The sequence below is a fragment of the Macaca fascicularis genome, chromosome 13 (genome assembly GCF_037993035.2).
Source record: "Macaca fascicularis isolate 582-1 chromosome 13, T2T-MFA8v1.1".
In the NCBI taxonomy this organism is placed as follows: domain Eukaryota; kingdom Metazoa; phylum Chordata; class Mammalia; order Primates; family Cercopithecidae; genus Macaca; species Macaca fascicularis.
In genome coordinates, this window is record NC_088387.1 from 80,192,682 (window position 1) to 80,213,366 (window position 20,685).

Genomic DNA, 20,685 nt, shown 5'->3' on the forward strand with positions numbered 1-20,685 from the left:
GGAATGGTTGTGGGGTGATGTGGGTGCAGTTGGATGTCCAGCTTGCCCTGCCCCGACCTCTCTATAACTCATGCTGGTCATAGTGATCAGGCTTTCTTCAGTCTCAGGGCACAAGATTCTCAAGCTTGGCTATCTCATTCCATAAAATAGATAAGAAGTAGCTGCCCAAGTGGAGTTCCCTCTCTTAGGCCTTTGTCAGTCTTGCTCTAGCCTTGGCCTCTTCAGTGTCCTCGCGTCTCATGGCTTGCCATCCAGATGCAGGGCACGCATGATGAGGGGTATAGGTAGGGGATACACCCATCTCAGGAGGCCAGGACTGGAGTTACCCGCCCACCCCAAAAGGGCCCCACGTAGGGGCTAACGGCCATGGTTAAGCCAGAGGATTTTTATTTTTCTTAAAAGGGAAAAAGCTGAGACACCCTAATAAAAATGAGGCTTAATGAGAGCAGAAAGCTCTCGGCCTGAGCTCCAGTTCTAACGTAGATAGGCACTCACTTCCTGGCCCAGGCCTTAATTTCCCCACTATATGGGAGCTAGGATACCCCGCAAAGGTCCTTTTTTTTTTCTCTGAAGTTCTGTGGTTCTATTTTTCTTGCTTTTGTATGGCCAGGCAAACTGGGATGCAGCTTTGATCTACCTTGCACCAGCTACCTCCCACTCACTCACGTGGATTCTAGGCTTTCATTTTTGCTGGAGTAATATTTTTCTAATGTTTATTTTTCAAAGTTCTGCATCTGTGGTGACCATCTCCCATTTGGAAAGCTAACTACTTACAGATGTGTGTGGCACAGCATTCTCCCAGGCAATGAAACCACTGGGGTTTGGCTATCATTTCAAAAGTAAGAGGAGGGAAGGAAAGATGTATGTCTCTGATGTAGGTGGCAAAACTTCTTGACCTTCTGTAAAATGCCCAAATGTGATTTTCTTTCAGAAATTGAAGAGTGGAGAATTTAAGGCTTGAGAGCCCAAGTGTTAAAAGCTCACATGGAAATGGTCATTTGTGGGATGTTTATGGTCATTTGTGGAATGTTTGCAGAGGGAAGGCATTAGTTGCGCAGCTGGGGCTGAGTGAACTCCTACACTGCACATAGAATACAGAGCTTAGCCCTCATCATCTCCATCCCCATGGTCAGCTGTGACCAGTCAAGGCAGCAATTTCTCTTGCTTTCCAGGATCTAGGTAAAGTGCATCCCAGCCTTGAGCAGAACCAGCAGATCCTTCTGACTCTAGGGTACCGTGAAGACTCACTGGTTTTCTACGCTGTGTCATCCACCTGACCTTGACTTTCATTTTTGGTTTCTGCCCTTCCTAGGAACTTGCACACGTCCTCCTCAAGACCTCCATCCGCAGGCATCACCCTTGCTCCTCTCCTCTCCTCCCACACAACAGAAAATCGTTCCAGGACTAAAAAGACATTTTGTGATATCCCAGTGAACTCTCACACAAAGCTCATTTTTTGTTTTCTTATTCTTTGGCCACTCCCAGCTTCCGCCTCCTCAACAGTTCTCAAATACAGGCTCAACTCGAGAAAAGGAGCCATAGCCAACTCTTTGTGTGCATGTTGATGGTGTGTATGTGTATGTGCAGAGTGTGATTTGTCTATGTGGAGTGTGCACATGCGCTGGTATTTGTGGCTGGGAGGAACCAACAGGACAAGAGCTCCTTTCCCCAGATGGGGCTTGCCCTGGGTCAGACATCTTTCTCGCCTGGATCTGGAACAGCTTCCTTTTAGCTATTGTTCCATTTCTCTCTCGCAGTTGATTTCTCTTGTCTTTGTTTCTTTCTACCGGAAGATTCCTGCACTGTCTGTCCTGTGAGAATAACTAAGGATAAATAAAAATTTGAGCAGCAGAGGAACTCAGACCGTCTCTTGAGTCTAGTGCATCTGACTGCTTTAAATGTGAGAAGACTGAGGACCATTCTGTGCAATGCATTTGAACAGAAAGTTCATGCTTGTTCCACATCAGTAGGTTTAAACATTGTGTTAATGTTTTGTATTTCTGTTAAGATTTTTTGAAAGAGACACTCAAAAAGTGGGGGAGCATATGTACTATTCATTATAGGCAGATGAATGAGGATTTAGAATGTGGAGATTTGGAAGACAAAACTCAAGCAAGACACAATTTGTTTTTAAGGGAGAAAAATTAGAAGGCAAAAAGTTAATGTCACTTATTCAAAATTGTGTAGAATAAATATGGGCGAAATAAATTGAGTGTGTGGTAAATTTATGAATAATGATAGTGTTTCATCTTGGAATGTGATAACTATTTAAAAAAGATGGTATGCAATAATAGCAATTCAGTAGGTGATAAGGTTTGGCTGTGTCCCCACCCAAATCTCAACTTGAATTGTGTCTCCCAGAATTCCCATGTGTTGTGGGAGGGAGCCAGGGGGAGGTAATTGAATCATGGGGCTGGCCTTTCCCCTGCTATTCTCATTATAGTGAATAAGTCTCACCAGATCTGATGGGTTTATCAAGGGTTTCCACTTTTGCATTTTCCTCGTTTTCTCTTGCGACTGCCATGTAAGAAGTGCCTTTTGCCTCTCGCCATGATTCTGAGGCCTCCCCAGCCATGTGGAACTATAAGTCCAATTAAACCTCTTTTTGTTCTGAGTTTTGCATATGTCTTTATCAGCAGCATGAAAACTTACTAATACAATAGGAAACATTGATAAGTTGTACTCTTAAATCTTCTTTTACATATGTAACAAAGAGAAACAATTTTTCAAAGAAATGGCATGGAAATTTATCAACCATGTCCATCATTTAAAAGAGGCATGTCTAGACTAAGTGGGAGGAAGAAGGGAAGAAGGAGATAGATGAAGGACAAAGGCCACTGATGGAAAATGATAGCATGTGGATTAGGGTTCCCTTTCAGTAACTAGGCGAATATGGGGAAAACTTTGTTGCATGTTAGCATATCAGAGAATATGTCTTTATCTAGTATTCTTTCATCTCAAAATATCAAACAAAAGATCCATTTTAGGCTCTAAATCTGGGACAAAGAAGGAAATGGATAATTGTTTTCTAAGTGATCACAATCTTTCCTTATTGTGCAAGACTTATTTCTTATTGTGAAGACTTTGAAGGGCTCCTCTGGTTGAAACCACTGCAATCTTGATTGGGGAAACTGGTTAGACATAGCCTAAATTTTAATGTGCCCCATGTCTCTCAAAGATAATAGGACCCACGGTTTACACAAACGCATAGCGTCTCTTTCTTCTGGTTACCATCTATTTTCTAGTTTACTTGGGCTTGGTCCACATGATGCCAAACAACTGGTTTGACTGACTTTTGTGGCACTAAATGGAAGAGACTGACCTATTTGACGTCCCGTGGAGACAAATCCCAGCACTGGGGCCCAGGGCTTGCTGAGAGAACAAGGCTCCCTTTTCTTGAAGGCACATTTGAGTGTTACTGTACGTTTGAGGTATTTTGATATTGTAGACCTGTAAGCGTATGTTCTCAGTGGCTTCAGAGTAGGTCTGGAAAAAACAACAACCAGCCAAAGTAAACCTAGACTGGAGGTGCTAGAAACTGAGATTTAGTGACAGGTCCCAGGAGGCACACAGCTCTGAAGAAAAAGACATGTAGGTGCTGTAGGCTGTTAGACGATGCTGGTGTGGTCAATGCCAGCCCCTGGGTTGTGGGAAGCTGCTGCCCAGGGCAGGGGCCATGAGAAAAACCAGGTACCAGGCAAGGTGAGTGGCCGGCAGTCTCAGCCAGCTGGAGTGCCAGTCTATAGGGGCATCCAGACATTGGTAGACCACATCAGGAATATATTGCCAGTTGACTTATACATGTAAATATGACTTTTTTTTTTTTTTTGCATGACATGTTTATAGGCCACTCCAGTAACTCTGAGTCCAGCTGCTGCTATTTGCTTGATGCTAGGTTTTGCAGTTGCTACAATTCTGAGACAAGTTGGCCCAATATATATGCTAGTTACAAATGATATACTTTATTATGCAAAATTAAGACCTTTTATTATGCTCCCCACTTTCCCCAGTAAATTGGTTTGGAAAATTACGTATGATAGATATCATATCCTAAGCCTAAAGAAAGAAGTAAAACGTTTTATTGTGAAATAAGGTCGTTTCTAAATATGTAACTAAATGTTAAACAAATAATGAAAGGAGACTGGGCATGGTGGCTTACGCCTGTAATCCTAGCACTTTGGGAGGCCCGGAAATGGGAGGATTGCCTCAGTCCAGGAGTTCGAGATCAGCCTGGGCAGCATAGTGAGACCTTGTATTTACAAAAGAGAAACGAAATTAGCCAGGCATGGTGGTGTGCGCCTGTAGTTCCAGTTACTTAGGAGGCTGAAGTGGGAGGATTGCTTGAGCCTGGGAGGTCAAGGCTGCAGTGAGCTGAGAATGTGCCATTGCACTCCAGCCTGGGTGACAGAAAGAGACCCTGTCTCACAAAAGAAAAAAAAAAAAAAAAGAGTAGCTATGGAGTATTGGTAGAGCCCAGGTAGTTGTTTTTGTTTTTGTTTTTTGAGATGGATTCTTGCTCACTCTGTCACCCAGGCTGGAGTGCAATGCCACAATCTCGGCTCACTGCAACCTCCACCTCCCAGGTTCAAGCGATTCTCTGGCCTCAGTCTACTGAGTAGCTGGGAGTACAGGCACACACCACCAAGCCCAGCTAATTTTTGCATTTTTAGTGGGGACGGGATTTCACAATGTTGGCCAGAATGGTCTCAATCTCTTGACCTCGTGATCCGCCCGCCTTGGCCTCCCAAAGTGCTGGGATTACAGGCATGAGCTATCGCGCCTGGCGGAGCCCAGGTAGTTTATGTATGTCATTGTTTATATGACTCACAACAATGCTATGTGGTAGGTAGGTATTCCCATTTTACAGAGGAGAAAGTTAAGGTTGAGAAACGATACAGAACCTGACTTCAGGTCACACAGCTTGTGTCAGGGTTGGAATTCCAACCCAGGCAGTGGAGCAACAGAGTTCCATGTTTTAAGCTCTCTGCTCCGCTGATTCTGAATATTAAAACAACAACACAACATGGGATGAAGAGTCTTCAAATCATTAGCCTACCTGGTTGTCAGTCTGCATGTGTTGCTTGGTCTAGCTTCATTTGGCCAAAATGCCAGAGCAGAACCTTGGTGCAGTGACAGCATCTTAATTGATATGAAAGGGTGAATATTCTTGAGGTAAATAGGGCAGAGAGTCTCAGGCTGCAGATTGGGATGGGTAGGTAGGGTTTTCAAGTGGATCCATAGAGCCTCTGACTCCCAGGAGGGGCGTCTTGAAAAATGCTATGTTAGGGCATGGAGAGATGAAGCCTAGGAAGGGGCTCTCTTGGGCAAGATAAGAAAGTGCCTTTCTCGTCAAGGAGGTGAGGCCAGGGGCTAGGACAGGAGGGCTCTAGAAGACCCACTTGTGATGAGCATGCAGAAAATACCACTCAGGTGTGTGGCGCTTTGCAACCCTAGACTTTTGCTCTCTAACACCATTCAGGCTCCAGCAAATGCTTCTCTATTTGTCCTGAGTGGTATGTCCTAGAAAGGAAAGGTGTCTGTGTTGCCATGTGAAGTATGTTTGTGGGCTGTGTTGCTACGGATATCAGAGGACACTAATCCAAATTCAGGGAGGATTTCAGTGCCAGAAACACAGGTAGGGAAAAGAAAACTACCAATAAACTTTTGAAAACATTCATCTCAGGTAATATAAATGCTATAGATTCTTACTAAATATTTTCTAGGAGTGCTAAGTGTCCCTTTTCCTACTTTTCTCCAACTTCAAATTCCTGGTGCTGGAGTTATTCAGGAATCTGTGTGATATTTGCAACAACTGCATCTAAGGGTTGAGAAATATTTGCAACACCAAACAACTGATGTTACTCTTAACTTGTGTCTATGTACATCTCCATATAACATGTGTGAGGCATAGCATCCATTCTTTACTTCAGAAGGCAACCAACCAGTTAGACTTTGGATGCTAGAATTGCAATGCTGTATTGCAATTTAAAATTAAAGGATGTGCCTGTAATTCCAGGACTTTGGGAGGCCAAGGCAGGCAGATTGCTTGAGATCAGGAGTCAAGACCAGCCTTGCCAACATGGTGAAACCCTGTCTTTACTAAAAAAAAAATACAAAAATTAGCCAGCCAGGCATGGTGGCAGGTGGCTGTAATCCCACCTGCTGGGGAGGCTGAAGAAGGAGAATTGCTTGAACCTGGGAGGCGGAGGTTGCAGTGAGCTGAGATCATGCCACTGCCCTCCAGCCTGGGTGACAGAGTGAGACTCCATCTCAAAAAAAAAAAAAAAAAAAAAAAGGATGTTTTATTTTTATAAAAACATTAAATATGACCTAATTAAATTTTCAGGAAATTAAATTGTCACGATTATTTAAAATGTATATTCATTAATTATAATTTATATCTGACTTTTAATTTTAGTAGATAATTTTAAATATTGAAAGACTGTTAAAATAAATTAAAAATATATTGTGATATAGTTTGGCTGTGTCCCCACCCAAATCTCATCTTGAATTCCCATGTGTTGTGAAAGGGACCCTGTGGGAGGTAACTGAATCATGGAGGCAAGTCTTTCCCGTGCTGTTCTCATGATAGTGAATAAGTCTCATGAGATCTGATGGTTTTATAAAGAGGAGTTCCCTTGCACAAGCTCTCTCTTTCTGCCTGCTGCCATCCGTAAGACGTGACTTGCTCCTCTTTGCCTTCCACCATGATTGTGAGGCCTCCCCAGCCACGTGGAACTGTAAGTCCATTAAACATACTTTTCTTCCCAGTCTTGGGTATGTCTTTAACAGCAGTGTGAAAATGGACTAATACATATATGTGAAATGTTTATGCATTTGATGAAATATATTTATATTGAACAAATTTGAATCGCATTTTATTTTAATCTTCTTTATTATTGAGAATGGATATAAGTCAAGATTGGGGTAAAAAGATAAAATAGGGTGAAGTTCAGAAGCTGAAAAGAAACAAAATCAGTGAGGTAATCTGCTTAACACTGGATAAATAATAAAAGTGAGTAGGCGTTTGTTGGACTAGCCCACAAAAAATTTTTACACAAGACCTTACAAATTGTTTACTTAATGTAGATCTAATTAGTGATCAAAACAATGAGAATGTAAAAGGGAATTATTCATATCAAATTCACAATTCAGAAGCCACAGATGGATGCAACTTGTGCCTGCCTAGGAGACATAAAGGAAGCTACATTCATGAAATTAGCCCAATGAGAGGAGAAAGATGAAACTGAAACCTTGGGGCTTTACTGTACCTGTGGGACACTGATTCAGGAAAATGGCCTTCTTTATTTATTTATTTTTTTTGAGATGGAGTCTCACTCAATTACCCAGGCTGGAGTGTAGAGGTGCAACCTCAACTCACTGCAACCTCCGCCTCCCAGGTTCAAGCGATTCTCCAGCCTCAGCCTCCTGAGTAGCTGGGATTACAGGCATGTGCCACCATGCCCAGCTAATTTTTGCATTTTTAGTAGAGACGAGATTTCACCATGTTGGCCAGACTGGTCTCGAACTCCTAGCCTCAAGTGATCCTCCTGCCTCAGCCTCCCAAAGTGCTGGGATTACAGGCACGAGCCACCACACCCAGCCAAAATGGCCTCTTTATGGCAGGGGACTGTGTCCTCAAAACACAGTCCCATCCAAGTGAATGGTTACAATTTTTGGATGAACATGGCAAAACATCCAATATTCCATTTTACACCAAAATTCTTCTGGCTGGGAAAGACATCATAGAAACTGGCTTTTATATGCTAAGTTCAAATACAAAATATTTTGTGAATTCTATACCAATTATCACCAATCTTGAAGATTAGCTTTGGTTAAATAATGTATTATGGCCAGATGAGGAAAGCCCTGTGCACATACAAAAAGTACACAATCAATTGTTTGAGAAAAAAAAGTTAATAAGCAGCAGACAATGAGTAGTAGTCAGCAAAGACAAGTAAACACCAATAAAGAACATCTGCCATAATATTCCTAAAAGAAACATGTTATTTAGCCAAACAAAATGATGCTTTTTATAGCCTTAATAATACACTTCTTATGGAAAACAGTGAAGTTTTCTGGGTTTTGTATGAATGATTTAAAAATTTGCTGCTAGGGTGATCAAACATAAAAGAGATTAAAAACACACAAATGATCTCTATTGAGGATTGAGAATTAAAAGAGATTATTAAATTAAAGGATAATAAAATGATAAAAATATTTAACATTTAAAAAAGCAAATATGACTCAGTTGAACTAGCTTGCAGAGGTCAAAAGTCAAGTTGAGTGACTCACTTTTTTTGTGTGTTTGTGTTCAGGCTGGAGTTCAGTGGCGCTATCTCAGCTCACTGCAGCCTCCACCTCCCAGGTTCAAGAAATTCTCCTGCCTCAGTCTCTCGAGTAGGTGGGATTACAGGCGTGTGCCACCATGCCCAGCTAATGTTTTTGTAGTTTAGTAGAGATGGGGTTTCATCATGTTGTTCGGGCTGGTCTCCAACTCCTGGCCTCAAGTGATCCTCCTGCCTCAGGGTCCCAAAGTACTGGGATTACAGGCGTGAGCCACTATGCCCAGCCTGAATGACTGACATTTATGATACTCACTGTTAAACTATCTGGAGAGGAAAACAAGGAACTTGAAATTAATCAGTATTTTATTGGTTTTACACTTCTGAAAAATAGAGATTTTGTCTTAACTAAAGACACAGCTTTAAATTTTAGCCATTGATTTAAAAGATTGTGGGTAAGCCTGTGATAATGATGTTAATATAGTTGTTAAAGAAAAAGGTATGCAATCCAGAATTATGGTTGAAATTATAGAAACATCCTTTGAACTGTAGTATGAATTTTAACAAGGAAATGTTGGCTTTACCTGTGCTGATAGCAGTGGTATTCCTTGGAACAATTCAAATATTATTTACATTGTTTTCTATATCTCTGTAAAGGTGGAACATATTGATGAAACACATACCAAATCTGACCTCATAACACGCTTGGATACACAGTGAAAATTCTAATGAAACACTATCAAAGCAATTAGATTTTATTAGGCAAGATATGAAATCCATTAATAGAGCTAAACAAAACCATAGAAAATCCTCAAAGAACAAATCTCAGTCCTTGGCAGAATGTGAAATTAATTTTAAATCTCATCATTCAGTTGTTTGTTATGAACCACAGCTTGCTGTAAACAATGTTAGCTGAAAAATAAAAAAACAAAACCATGATCTCTTTAAGTTTTATTTCACTTTAAAATGGATTCTACAAATATATCTAAAGATTTAAAGAAAATTGTTATTCTAAATAAAAAAGATGCATGATAAATATGTAACAAAAGTAAAATTCCAGCAAAATACAAGGCAATTTGAACAATGAAACAAAAACATTTGCATGACTATGAAGGAGAAGGTTCACACATCTGCAATCTGGAAACTGACTTCTACAGACTGTTTTGTGGCCATTCTAGATTAAGGTATTGTATTGATTGAAGAGAAATCTAAACAAACCAATATATTGGTATTTTTTTTATTTGTAAGAATCCAGTCCAGAAAAAGTTAAAAAAACTTATGGATTAGAGTATCAATGTAGATATTGTTTTAAAAGAAGCTAAAAATAACTATATAAGTGATATGGTTTGGCTATGTCCCCACCCAAATCTCATCCTGAATTGTAATCCCCACATGTTGGGGGAGGGACATGTGAGAGGTGATTGGATCATGGGGGCGGTTTCCCCCATGCTGTTCTCATGATAGTGAGTGAGTTCTCATGATACCTGATGGTTTTATAAGTGGCAATTTCGCCCGTGCTTTCTGTCTGTCTCCTGCTGCCTTGTGAAGAAGGTGCCTGCTTCCCCTTCCACCATAATTGTAAGTTTCCTGAGGCCTCCCCAGCCATGCAGAACTGTGAGTCAGTTAAAACTCTTTCCTTTATAAATTACCCAGTCTGGGATAATATCTTTACAGCAGTGTGAAAACAGACTAGTACAATAAGCAATAGTAATTTCTACAATGGAATTAAAATATTTGGCTGTATTTCCAGTGATAACACTAATTAACCATAGATGACCTCATTACAATGTTTGAAATTGGTTTGAAAATTGTGGTTCATTTCCAATCTAAGTATCATTTTAATAAATTTATTGACAATTCCAATGGCTACTAGCTTAGCAGTGTTTCCCTTAAATGAAATTGCCAGTTCGGCATGACTGTGAACAATTTTGATTATAGCAACATTATTAGTGATTCACTGAAATGAAGAGCAAGAAATATACTTTTTTTTATTTTTTATTTTTTATTTTTAGAGACGGAGTCTTGCTCTATCGCCCAGGCTGGCGTGCAGTGGCCGGATCTCAGCTCACTGCAAGCTCCGCCTCCCGGGTTTACGCCATTCTCCTGCCTCAGCCTCCCGAGTAGCTGGGACTACAGGTGCCCGCCACCACGCCCAGCTAGTTTTTTGTATATTTTTTAGTAGAGATGGGGTTTCACCGTGTTAGCCAGGATGGTCTCGATCTCCTGAACTCGTGATCCACCCATCTCGGCCTCCCAAAGTGCTGGGATTACAGGCTTGAGCCACTAAGCCTGGCCAAAATATGCATATTTATGGAATAAATTATACTAACTAATTACAGTTGACCCTTGAGAAACACAGGTTTGAACTGTGTGGGTCCACTTATATATGAATTTTCTTCCACTTCTGCCACCCCTCAGATAGCAAAACCAATCCCTCCTCTTCCTCTGCCATCTCATTGTGAAAATGACAAGCGTGAAGACTCTTATGATGATCCACTCCACTTAAGGAATAGTAAATGTTTTCTCTTCTTTATGACTTGGATAAGATTTTCTTTTCTCTAGGTTACTGTATTGTAAGAATGCAGTATATAATACATATAACACACAAAATGTGTGTTAACTGTTTATGTTGTCTGTAAGGCTCCCAGTCAATAGTAGATTATTAGTAAAGTTTGGGGGAGTCAAAAGTTTTGGATTTTCAACTGTGTAGGGTGGGGAGGTGGTACCCCTAACCGCCTTGTTGTTCAAGGGCCAAGTGTAATTATAGTACACCTTTATTGTATTACCCACATAAATAGTGCATCAAGGTATGCAAACAGACATGTGCAATCAGTTCTCTTTGATATTTTGCCAACTTTTAGTCATGTAAAAGCTTAGTTTTGTACACATTTTTCAATCTTGGTGTTACAAAAGTTGTATTTGTCAGGAAGGAGGAAAGGGCATACTGTATTTAACAATTTTTAGCTCAATCTATAACTTTTAAATATTTAGATATATGATATTTTAGGCTTAAATGCTGGGCTGACATCCAGGTGAATGTGCATTCAGCTTTGAGGAAAAAATTTGGGAGCCCACATTTGGAGGGAAGATTAGTAAACAAATTTGAGGTTGAATTAAGAATTCTTCCACATCTGAAGATAGTGCAAACCCAAAGCCCCTTCTGTTTAGATGGCAGTTCTCAACCTTGGTTACCCATTAGAATCACCCAGGAGGCTTTAAAGATGCTGATGCCCAGGCTCCCCACTCTGTAGAACTTTTGATTTAGTGGTCTATGTTGAGGCCTGAGCATCAGCACTTCAAAAACTTCCCAGGGTTGGGCCAAGTGCAGTGGTGTTTATAACTAGTTGATCACAACCAGCTATAGACTTCTTGGTTTCTTCTCTATCTCCTTTGCTTCACTTGACTAGCCTTAAAAAACAACAAAAAAATCTTCCCAGGTGATTCTAATGTGCAGTCAGCACTGAAACTAGTTATCAGTAACTTGGATAGCAAACAGCATCCTGACAGGGTTAAAAGAGTTTGAAGCCAGGTCATGCCATGGCTAGATTGTGGTTACATTATGTCAGGTCTGGGTCAAACTAAGGTTGCCAAGATTGAAAGAGACTGTCATTACAAAGAAAGAGCATGTAGACCTTGGTTTCATCCATTCAATTGACATTTAATGCACTTCTACAGTGTTTCCTGAACTGAGGATACAGAAAGGAATAAAGTATTAATTCCAAAAATGGGGAACAGATGTATAAACAAAATCAACAAAGTATTATAAACATTATGGTAAAAGTGTATAGGGCACAGTAGAGGCACAATTCCATATAGGAAGGAGGATAGGTAGAGGCAGCCTAAGTTGAGTCTTCAAAAACGTGAGGTTATCAGGGGGCTTTCAGGGCTGAAGACCAGGAGTTTATAGGGAGACTTCTTGAATTGGGCAGGACAGGAAACCCAGGTTTATATGAGAGCAAGAGGAGGCCCTTGGGAACAGACGCAGTAGAGAGAGGCAGGAACGTGGGAAAGTGTGTTAGTCTGTTTTCACGCTGCTAATGAAGACATACCTAAGACTGGGTAATTTATAAAGGAAAGAGATTTAATGAACTCACAGTTTCACATGGCTTGGAAGGTCTCACAATCATGATGGAAGGTGAAGGAAGAGCAAGGCACATCTTACATGGCAGCAGGCAAGAAGAACATGTGTAGGGGAACTGCCCTTTATAAAACCAGCAGATCTTGTGAGACTTATTCACTATCACGAGAACAGCATGGGAAAGACCCAGCCCCATGATTCAATTCCCTCCTACCAGGTCCCTCCCATGACACGTGGGAATTATGGGAGAATCTTCAAACTGGGTTTACAGCAGCACTTTTCAGAAGTTTTGATGGCATGGGAAGGGACTGTATTTCCAGATCCTTAATTTCCATAGGTATTTTTCCTAAAATTTCCCTGCCCCAAAGCAGATGCTGGAGCCATCCTCTCAGCAGCTTCAAGCTGTTTGTCCTCCTGTGATTATCCTCTGTGCTTTGCACAGGTCAGCAGTGCTCCTCTCCATTCAGGATCTTCCTGTAATCTGCTACTCTGCGGTGCTACCTCAGAGGCACCAAATGAAAAGGTGAGAAATATCAGTTTCAGGGACCTCCTTTACTGTTAATCAAAGAACCCAAGCCTGCTTTCTGGTTTTGTATCTTACACATGTTTCCTATTGTTGATTCCTAATCCTACTTAGAGTTAACATTTATCCCTTGCTAACCCCTCCACTCTGGCAACTAAGCAAAATGTGAAAGGCATAACGACATAGTTTCATTAATCCTCCCTTTTTGTTGTCCTACGTGTTACATCTACATCATTGAGAATGCCACCAGATGACATAATTTTTGTTTTCAACATTCATACTTAGTATAAAGAACTTAAGAGTAAAAAAAGTGCCTTCCATGATATATTGCTTTAGCACCACAGTAACCCTGTATTTTTGTTAGATGGCCCCAGAGGCTATAATTCCCATGGGCACAGGAAAATGATGCCCAGCCAAGAGAAATTAAGAGATTTGTCCTAGTCTCCTGCTTGTGAGTGCTGGAACTGGGTTTTATACCCAGATATTTAAAGTCAGATTTCAAAATCCAATATTCTTTTCTACATACTAAACGACTTCTCTTGTAGTGGGCATGTGAGTTTGGTTTAGGAGGCAGCACAGAAAGGACATGTTATTCTACTGAGTCTTGAAGGGAAAGAATCAGAATCCCCAAGTGTACTTGTAGGAAGTAAGGAGGGAGAACCACAAGGATGGGAGAACCGGTGTGATGACTGGAATCTGCGGGAATAACAAAAGGGCTTCCCAGGGAGGGGGCCTGGCTTGGGTCAGGGGACTCCCAGGTCGAAATAGGAAAACATCTGCACGTCCCCAGCCCCAGATCTGCTGTCAGACACTGCCCTTACTTTATGCCTCTTGGTGGTAGTGGAGGCTGACAGGTGAGGGTCCTAGGGAAGCTTCTTTGACTGTCAACAGCAGCTCTTCATCAAGGGTCCTCAATATGCAAAATGGCCTGACTTTATTTTTCTGGGCCATTCTAGAAGAAAACCCTGTCTTGGCAATGGGAAGGGGAAGGGAGGTTCTATAGGGGAGGAGGGCCTTGCCCGGTAGGAGTCTGAGCTGCAGGCTGAGCTGAGGGGCAGCAGAGAGCTGATGGGAGGACGACTGCAATGGAATGAATGTCTGCTGCAGCTGAATGAATGTTCCACATGTTTTGGGACATTTTCTAGTTCCCACATGTTGGCTCAGAAAATTTGGGGTGAGATGGATAAAAGCTGCAGGTATAGTAAATGGCCCAAGTGTGAATCCCTGATCCATCACTTACTGTCTTGGGGTCTTAGGCAAGTTGATTGACGTCTCTAGGCCCCATTGCCTCATCTGTAAAATGGGGATGATGGGACTCACCTGGTGGGCTTCCTGTGACACTTGGCACAGGCACCTTCATCTTAGATTTTTCTAGACTGGCCGCTGCTGGAGGGCCAGGATGGCATCACCAGTGACTTGCATACTCCCAGACTTACTGTAAGTGCTGCTTGACTGGCTGCTGACTACACATGACTATAGGGAATCAGTAGGTGTTTGTGGATTCTTGAGTCAGACAGGCCTGAGTTCAAATCCTAGCTTCACTACTTATTAATTGTGTGAGTCCGTTTCCTCCCACCTCCCTTACCTTGTCTGTAAAGTGGAGACAACTGGAGAGCATGCCTTATAGGTAGCTGTGAAAATTAAAAGAGGAAATACATAAAAAATCATCAAGAAATCCCAGAGGCTATTACTGCAGATAGGCGTGAGGGAAAGCAAGAAATGAGGCATCAGGCAGCCTGCAACCAAGTTCCTAATCTGATAAATCACCAGCCCTCTCATCTTGGACAAGTCACCTCCACTTCATCTTTCTGAGCCTTGTTATCTGTCACATAGAGATGTTGAAGCTCGGTTGCCTCAGGACCATTGTATAGTATGGGAAAGTTTGACATGAAGCATTAACCAAATGAGGGAATTATTATAGTCTGACCCCGATGGCCTCAACCACCTCAGTCCTCTGTGGGATGTCAGAATCCTCAGGAAGGGACCCCAAGAGTTCAGTCAAATTCCTTTCCTTTCCTGAAAATTTCTTTCCACTGGAGTTTGCTGCCCTCTGGTGGGTGTTATTGCCAAATTACCCAAACTTTTCCTGGAAAAGATTAAGCATCTTGGCTTTGCTGGCTGGAGGCTATAGCATATCTGGGAGATGAACTATGAATAGGGGCGTTGGCCTATCTTCTAGCCCTCCCGGGGAGTAGTTCTTGGAGTGAGGCCTCTACTCGGCATCACCTGGGTGTTTGATAGAAATGCACACTCTCGGCCCTACAGCTGACCTATGAAGCAGAAACCCTAGGGGTGGGGCCCAGCAGTCTGTGCTTTAATGTGACCTCCAGGCTCTTGCGTGCAGAGGTTTGAGAACCACTGTTCTAGGGACACTAGGACCTCAGAATTGGAAGGGAGGGGCTGGAGAAGAGCTGGGAAGGGTGGTAACTTTGATTGTGTGCAGCCACATAGCTATCTGGGTTGTCAAAAATATTAAAACTGCACATTTAAAAGAATGGTAGAACTGACTGGGTGCTTTGGCTCACGCCTATACTCCCAGGAATTTAGGAGGCCAAGGCGGGAGGATCACTTGAATAGCAGAGTTCAAGAACAGCCTGAGCAGCATAGCAAGACCCTGTCTCAACACAAAAACTAAAGAAAAATTAGCTAGGCAGGGTGGTGGCCACCTGTAATCCTAGCAGCTCAGGAGGCTGAGGTAGGAGAATCACTAGAGCCCAGGAGTTTGAGGATACAGTCAGCTATGATCGTGCCACTGCACTCCAGCCTGTGTGAAAGAGCGAGACGCTATCTCAAGAGAGAGAGAGAGAGAGAAAGGCAGAGTAAATACACAAATATCCTTCACTAGATTTACCAGTTGTCACCAGTTTGCCACATTTCATTAATCTCCTGTTTTCTATACTTCTTTTATGCTGATCCATTTGAAAGAAAGCTGTAGAAATCATAGCACTTCACTCTCACATATTTAGCAGCATTTTGTAAAAGTAAGAAACTTCTATACGGCCACAGCATTATCATTACAACTAAGAAAATTAATAATTTTATAATTAATTTGCATTCTATATTCAAATTTCTACAATTGGCTCCAAAATATTTTTTACATTTGCATGTGTGTTTTAAATCTGAGATCTAATTCAAATTTGTGCATTGTATTATGTCTCATATTATGTCTTAAGTACCTTTTAATCTAAAGCAGCCCACTGTCCATGACTTTTCTTTCTTTCTTTTTTTTGTTTGAGACAGGCTGTCACTCTGTCACCCAGGCTGGAGTACAGTGGTGTGATCTTGGCTCACTGCAACCTCTGCCTCCTGGGTTCAAGTGATTCTTCTGCTTCAGCCTCCCTAGTAGTTGGGATTACAAGCACCTGCCACGACGCCTGGCTAATTTTTGTATTTTCGGTAGAGATGGGGTTTCATCATGTTGGCCAGGCTGGTCTCCAACTCCTGACCTCAGGTGATCTGCCCGCCTCAGCCTCCCAAAGTGCTGGGATTACAGGAGTGAGCCACTGCATCTGGTCAACTGTTCTTTTTTCTTTTCTTTCTTTCTTTCTTTTTTTTTAAATGATACTTTTTTAAAGAATTCAGGCCTGTTGTGTTATAGAATGTCCCACAACTGGATTTGTCACATTGCATTCTCATGGTTGGATTCAGGTTAGACATTTTTGTCAAGAATGCTTCATTGGTGATGTTGTATGCTTCCTGTTGTATCAGGAGGTCAGGTTATGTTGCTGTGCATCTGAATCACCTGGGGAACTTTTTTCAGACACAGGTTCTTGGGCTACGCACCTGGAGTTTCAGTTTCCTTGGTCTGGGATGTGCTCAGCACATTCACATTATTTGAAAGCGTCACAGGGATTCTGTGGTGTGGCCAGGGTTGGATCCCATGAGAGGAAAACCTTCCAGTCTCTCTGTCTTTCACGAATTTATCTTTTAATGCCTCCATCTCAAAGCAACAACAATTGGAGCAGTGCTACCATGTCTCTCTGCCCCTTGCTTACCCGCCAAAACCTTCCTCCACCCACCTCCTCCCACCTCCAGTGAGATCCTGAGAAATAGTTCACTCTAGGCCAGTTGCCCCTGGGGCTGAGCTGGAGCTTCAGCTCACCATGGGGTAAGACGTATGATGGGGCAGGTGTCAAGGAACCTGGAAGGAGCTCCTCCTGGGGATGGAAGGTGGAGCTGGTACGAACTACCCATTGGAGTGAGAAGGAGGGAGCTAAGGCAATCTGAGCTTCTGAACTTTATTCCCACAGCTGGGAGTGACAGTTCTGGAAAGATGAGTCTGACTTTGAAAATAGGAATTTGAAGATAAGCAGTATTCCCTCTTTATATTGTAACACATCAGTTAGTGGCAATTTCTACTATCCCAACATTTGTGTTTCTCCCCCCCCCCCCCCCACCACACACAGCCATCCTGTACACTGAAGTTACGAAATGTATTGATTTATAATCTCTACCTCAATGGAGAAGATAATAGAAGTATAAGTGAGCCTTAGAGATGTGATATCAGCATGGATGGAAAAGAGGAAAGAGGAATTGTAGTTTTGGCCTCCTTTGAGTGGGTGACTAGAAGTAGGGTGCAAAAATAAAAAAAAATGGCTGTCAGACAGCATGGGAATCTGATCAAAGCAGGGAGACTTGCAGGAACAGCCACTGTGGGGATAGGCACAAGTGGATTTTGAGGGAGAGAAGTGCTGAGTGGAATGGCAGAGGAGTAGCTGCAAGGGGTAAAGACAGAAGCAGCTGTGGAAATGCCCCCAAACTCAGCAAATTTGATAGTGTCTTTTAGGGCTAAAGGTCAAGCTGATGAACCCAGGGTCAAAACATGGAGGTAGAAACAAAATGCCAATAATTGCACTGGGCTAGATCAGGCAGAATTTGATGGCTGGCTGTGCTCAGTCCTGCCTGGTGTTCCTGAGCTGGGAGCAGAAAGCAGCTCACCAGCCTGGACTGGTTTGAGGTAGCCTCATCAGGCTAAGCAAGGAGCATGAGCCCCTGTGATGCAGAGACTGGGGAGGAGGAGGGAGATGTGATCCTTTGAGCATTCCTGTAGCTCCTACCTCCTCACGTCTGCTCCCTCCTGCTTCACATCCAAGACTGACTGCACAGCACTCCTGACCTGCACAGATGCCTTAGGAAATGTCTGAGCTCAACGACAATCAATATGCTCTTTCCCTGCCACCGCTGAGTCGTGCGGAGGCGGAGGCTTTGGTGCATTCAAGATTGGGCTTCACCCATAACCCACCACCACGGCCGAGAAAGGCATTTCTGTTGGAGGTGTAATGGATGTTAATACTGCTTTACAAGAGGTGCTGAAGACCGCCCTCGTCCACCATGGCCTAGCATGCGGAATTTGCAAAGCTGCCAAAACCTTGGACAAGCGCCAAGCCCATCTTTGTGTGCTTGCATCCAACTGTGATGGGCCTATGTATGTCAAGTTGGTGGGGGCCCTTTGTGCTGAACACCAAATCAACCTAATTAAGGGTGATGACAACAAGAAACTAGGGGAATGGGCAGGCCTCTGTAAAACTGACAGAGGGGGGAAACCCCGTAAAGTGGTTAGTAGCAGTTGTGTAGTAGTTAAGGACTATGGCAAAGAGTCTCAGGCCAAGGATGTCATTGAAGAGTACTTCAAATACAAGAAATGAAGAAATAAATCTTTGACTCACACGTGCACACAAAGAATCTTTAGAATATGCGACCTTGTCATGTATTCACAAATATGTGCTCACATATACACACACAGCACACATGTAAAAACACATGAACGCTGACCTAGGCAGGACTTGGGCCCGGCAAGTCTAGTCCCTGCTGCATAGCCTTGGGCAAGTCACGTCATCTCTCTGAGCTACAGCTGTCTTTTCTGAGAGAGAGTAAAGTGAGATGATTCCTGAGATCGGAGAATGTAAGAGCTGGAAGAAAAGTCAGGCATCATCATCTTCCATCCCTTCATTTTACAGATGTACAATTAGAGATTAGAAGGGGTTCAGAAGCCATGCTTTCTACCCTTTCCTTGGACCACTGGGGAAACTGAGGCCCACATAGGGAAAGAAAGTGACTATTCTGGGGTACTTTAATCCATGGACTTTATCCCAGGGAGCCAGGAGACTATCTCAGAAATATCTCTTTAGTCTCAACTCCTTTCAAGCTTCCAAAGCTAGACTGGAGAGGAAGAAGATGGTGGGTAAGCAGTGAACGAAGGAGAACAATGAGGTGAGCAAACCAACCATGATCATTTCTGTGGTGGGACGGCAGAAGGCGTGAGGCTATGAGAGAATGCTGGGCATGCTGTTTCAATCACTGTCTTTCCTACAAGCCCACACCAGAGAAACTCCGTGGGCACGTGTGTGGGGCACGGAGGCAGTGTTATTTCTGGGTAGCAAGGAGTGTACTTGTGAGGTTGTGCGAGTGGCTGACACGGCCATGTTTCAAAGTGCTTGAGGGTGCAGTTTCAACCTTTTAAAACAGTTCTGTGAAACTTCAAAAGAATTGAGTCTACATTTTGCATTTTTGGTGAGTTCTCAATCTTAGCCATCTGGCTCAAACAAGAAGGCTTTAACTGCCAGGCACGGTGGCTCATGCCCGTAATCCCACTTTGGGAGGCTGAGGTGGGTGAATCACCTGAGGTCAGGAATTCAAGACCAGCCTTGCCAATGAGGTGAAACCCTATCTCTACAAAAATATAAAAATTAGCCAGGTGTGGTGGCAGGCGCCTGTAATCCCAGCTACTTAGGGCTGAGGTGGGAGAATTGCTTGAACCCAGGAGGCAGAGGTTGCAGTGAGCCGAGATTGCGCCACTGTACTCCAGCCAGGGATATAGAGTGAGACTCCATCTCAACAACAACAACAATAACAAAAGCTTTAATTTAGAGCTCCCCAGAGTTTGGTTTTGGTTTTAGTGTGTGGAGTTTTAGTGTATTTCATGGAGTGGGGAAAAAATGGTTGGAAAACACCAGAGTTAATCAAGGCAGGCAGACTTCTTTACTAAGTATAAGTCTTAGGGCCACACAGCTTTGTGAGTCTACAGGTGAGGCTGTGCTGTGCAGCATCCCTCAGATGGCTGGATCATGGATGCTTTCCCTTGGGGCAAAGCATCTCAGGAGGCTGGAGTTATGGACCACCCTTGAGGAAACACTATGTAAGCCACAGGCAATTTTTAAGCCATAAAGAATAATATTTTCTTATTTTTAGTATAAAAAATTTTGTACCCATGCAATTGATTTTAAGCAACATTCAACTATATTGAAGGATGATAATTTTAAGTGAATTTAAAGACTCAATTTGATAATTTTTCAATGATTTATAACATTTGTCATGAGAAGTATAGGATTCACTCCTTCCATTTATATTTATATTTTATTTTATTTTTGAGACAGAGTCTCACTCTGTTACCCAGGCTGGAGTGCAGTGGCACTATCTCAGCTCACTGCAACCTCTGCCTCCCCGGTTCAAGTGATTCTTCTGCCTCAGCCTCCTGAGTAGCTGGGATTACAGGCAAGAGCCACCATTCCCAGCTAATTTTTGTATTTTTTAGTAGAGATGGGGTTTTACCATGTTGGCCAGGCTGGTTTTGAACTCCTGACCTCAGGTGATCCACCCCAGCCTCCCAAAGTGCTGAGATTACAGGTGTGAGCCACCGCTCCCAGCCTCCTTCCACTTTTCATTCTTCTGATTTGGCAGTTAATTCTTGATGTCTTCTATTTTTTTTAACCTGGAAATTTAACATGTATATTTAGCTTACTTTCTCAAGTTACTATCTTTACTCTTCTCCTGACCAACTGAATGACTTGAGCATGCTTAAC

At 42.6% G+C, this 20,685-nt stretch overlaps 1 protein-coding gene across 1 annotated transcript; it reads left to right on the forward strand.

The window, feature by feature from the left end:
* The first annotated feature begins 3,615 nt into the window (after positions 1 to 3,615).
* On the forward strand, positions 3,616 to 18,622 carry LOC102126150 (small ribosomal subunit protein eS12-like). Its single transcript, XM_045368646.3, has 2 exons — positions 3,616 to 3,702; positions 18,142 to 18,622. The coding sequence occupies exons 1-2, from the start codon at positions 3,616 to 3,618 to the stop codon at positions 18,529 to 18,531; spliced, it is 477 nt and encodes a 158-aa protein (XP_045224581.2). The 3' UTR covers positions 18,532 to 18,622.
* The last annotated feature ends 2,063 nt before the right edge of the window (positions 18,623 to 20,685 follow it).

Bases quoted from the DNA above. Each gene is read 5' to 3' on its own strand.
- LOC102126150 (XM_045368646.3), top strand. From the start codon at position 3,616: ATGCTGGTGTGGTCAATGCCAGCCCCTGGGTTGTGGGAAGCTGCTGCC. The intron at 3,703-18,141 runs GTGAGTGGCCGG...ACCACGGCCGAG, and splicing joins AAAACCAGGTACCAGGCAAG to AAAGGCATTTCTGTTGGAGG.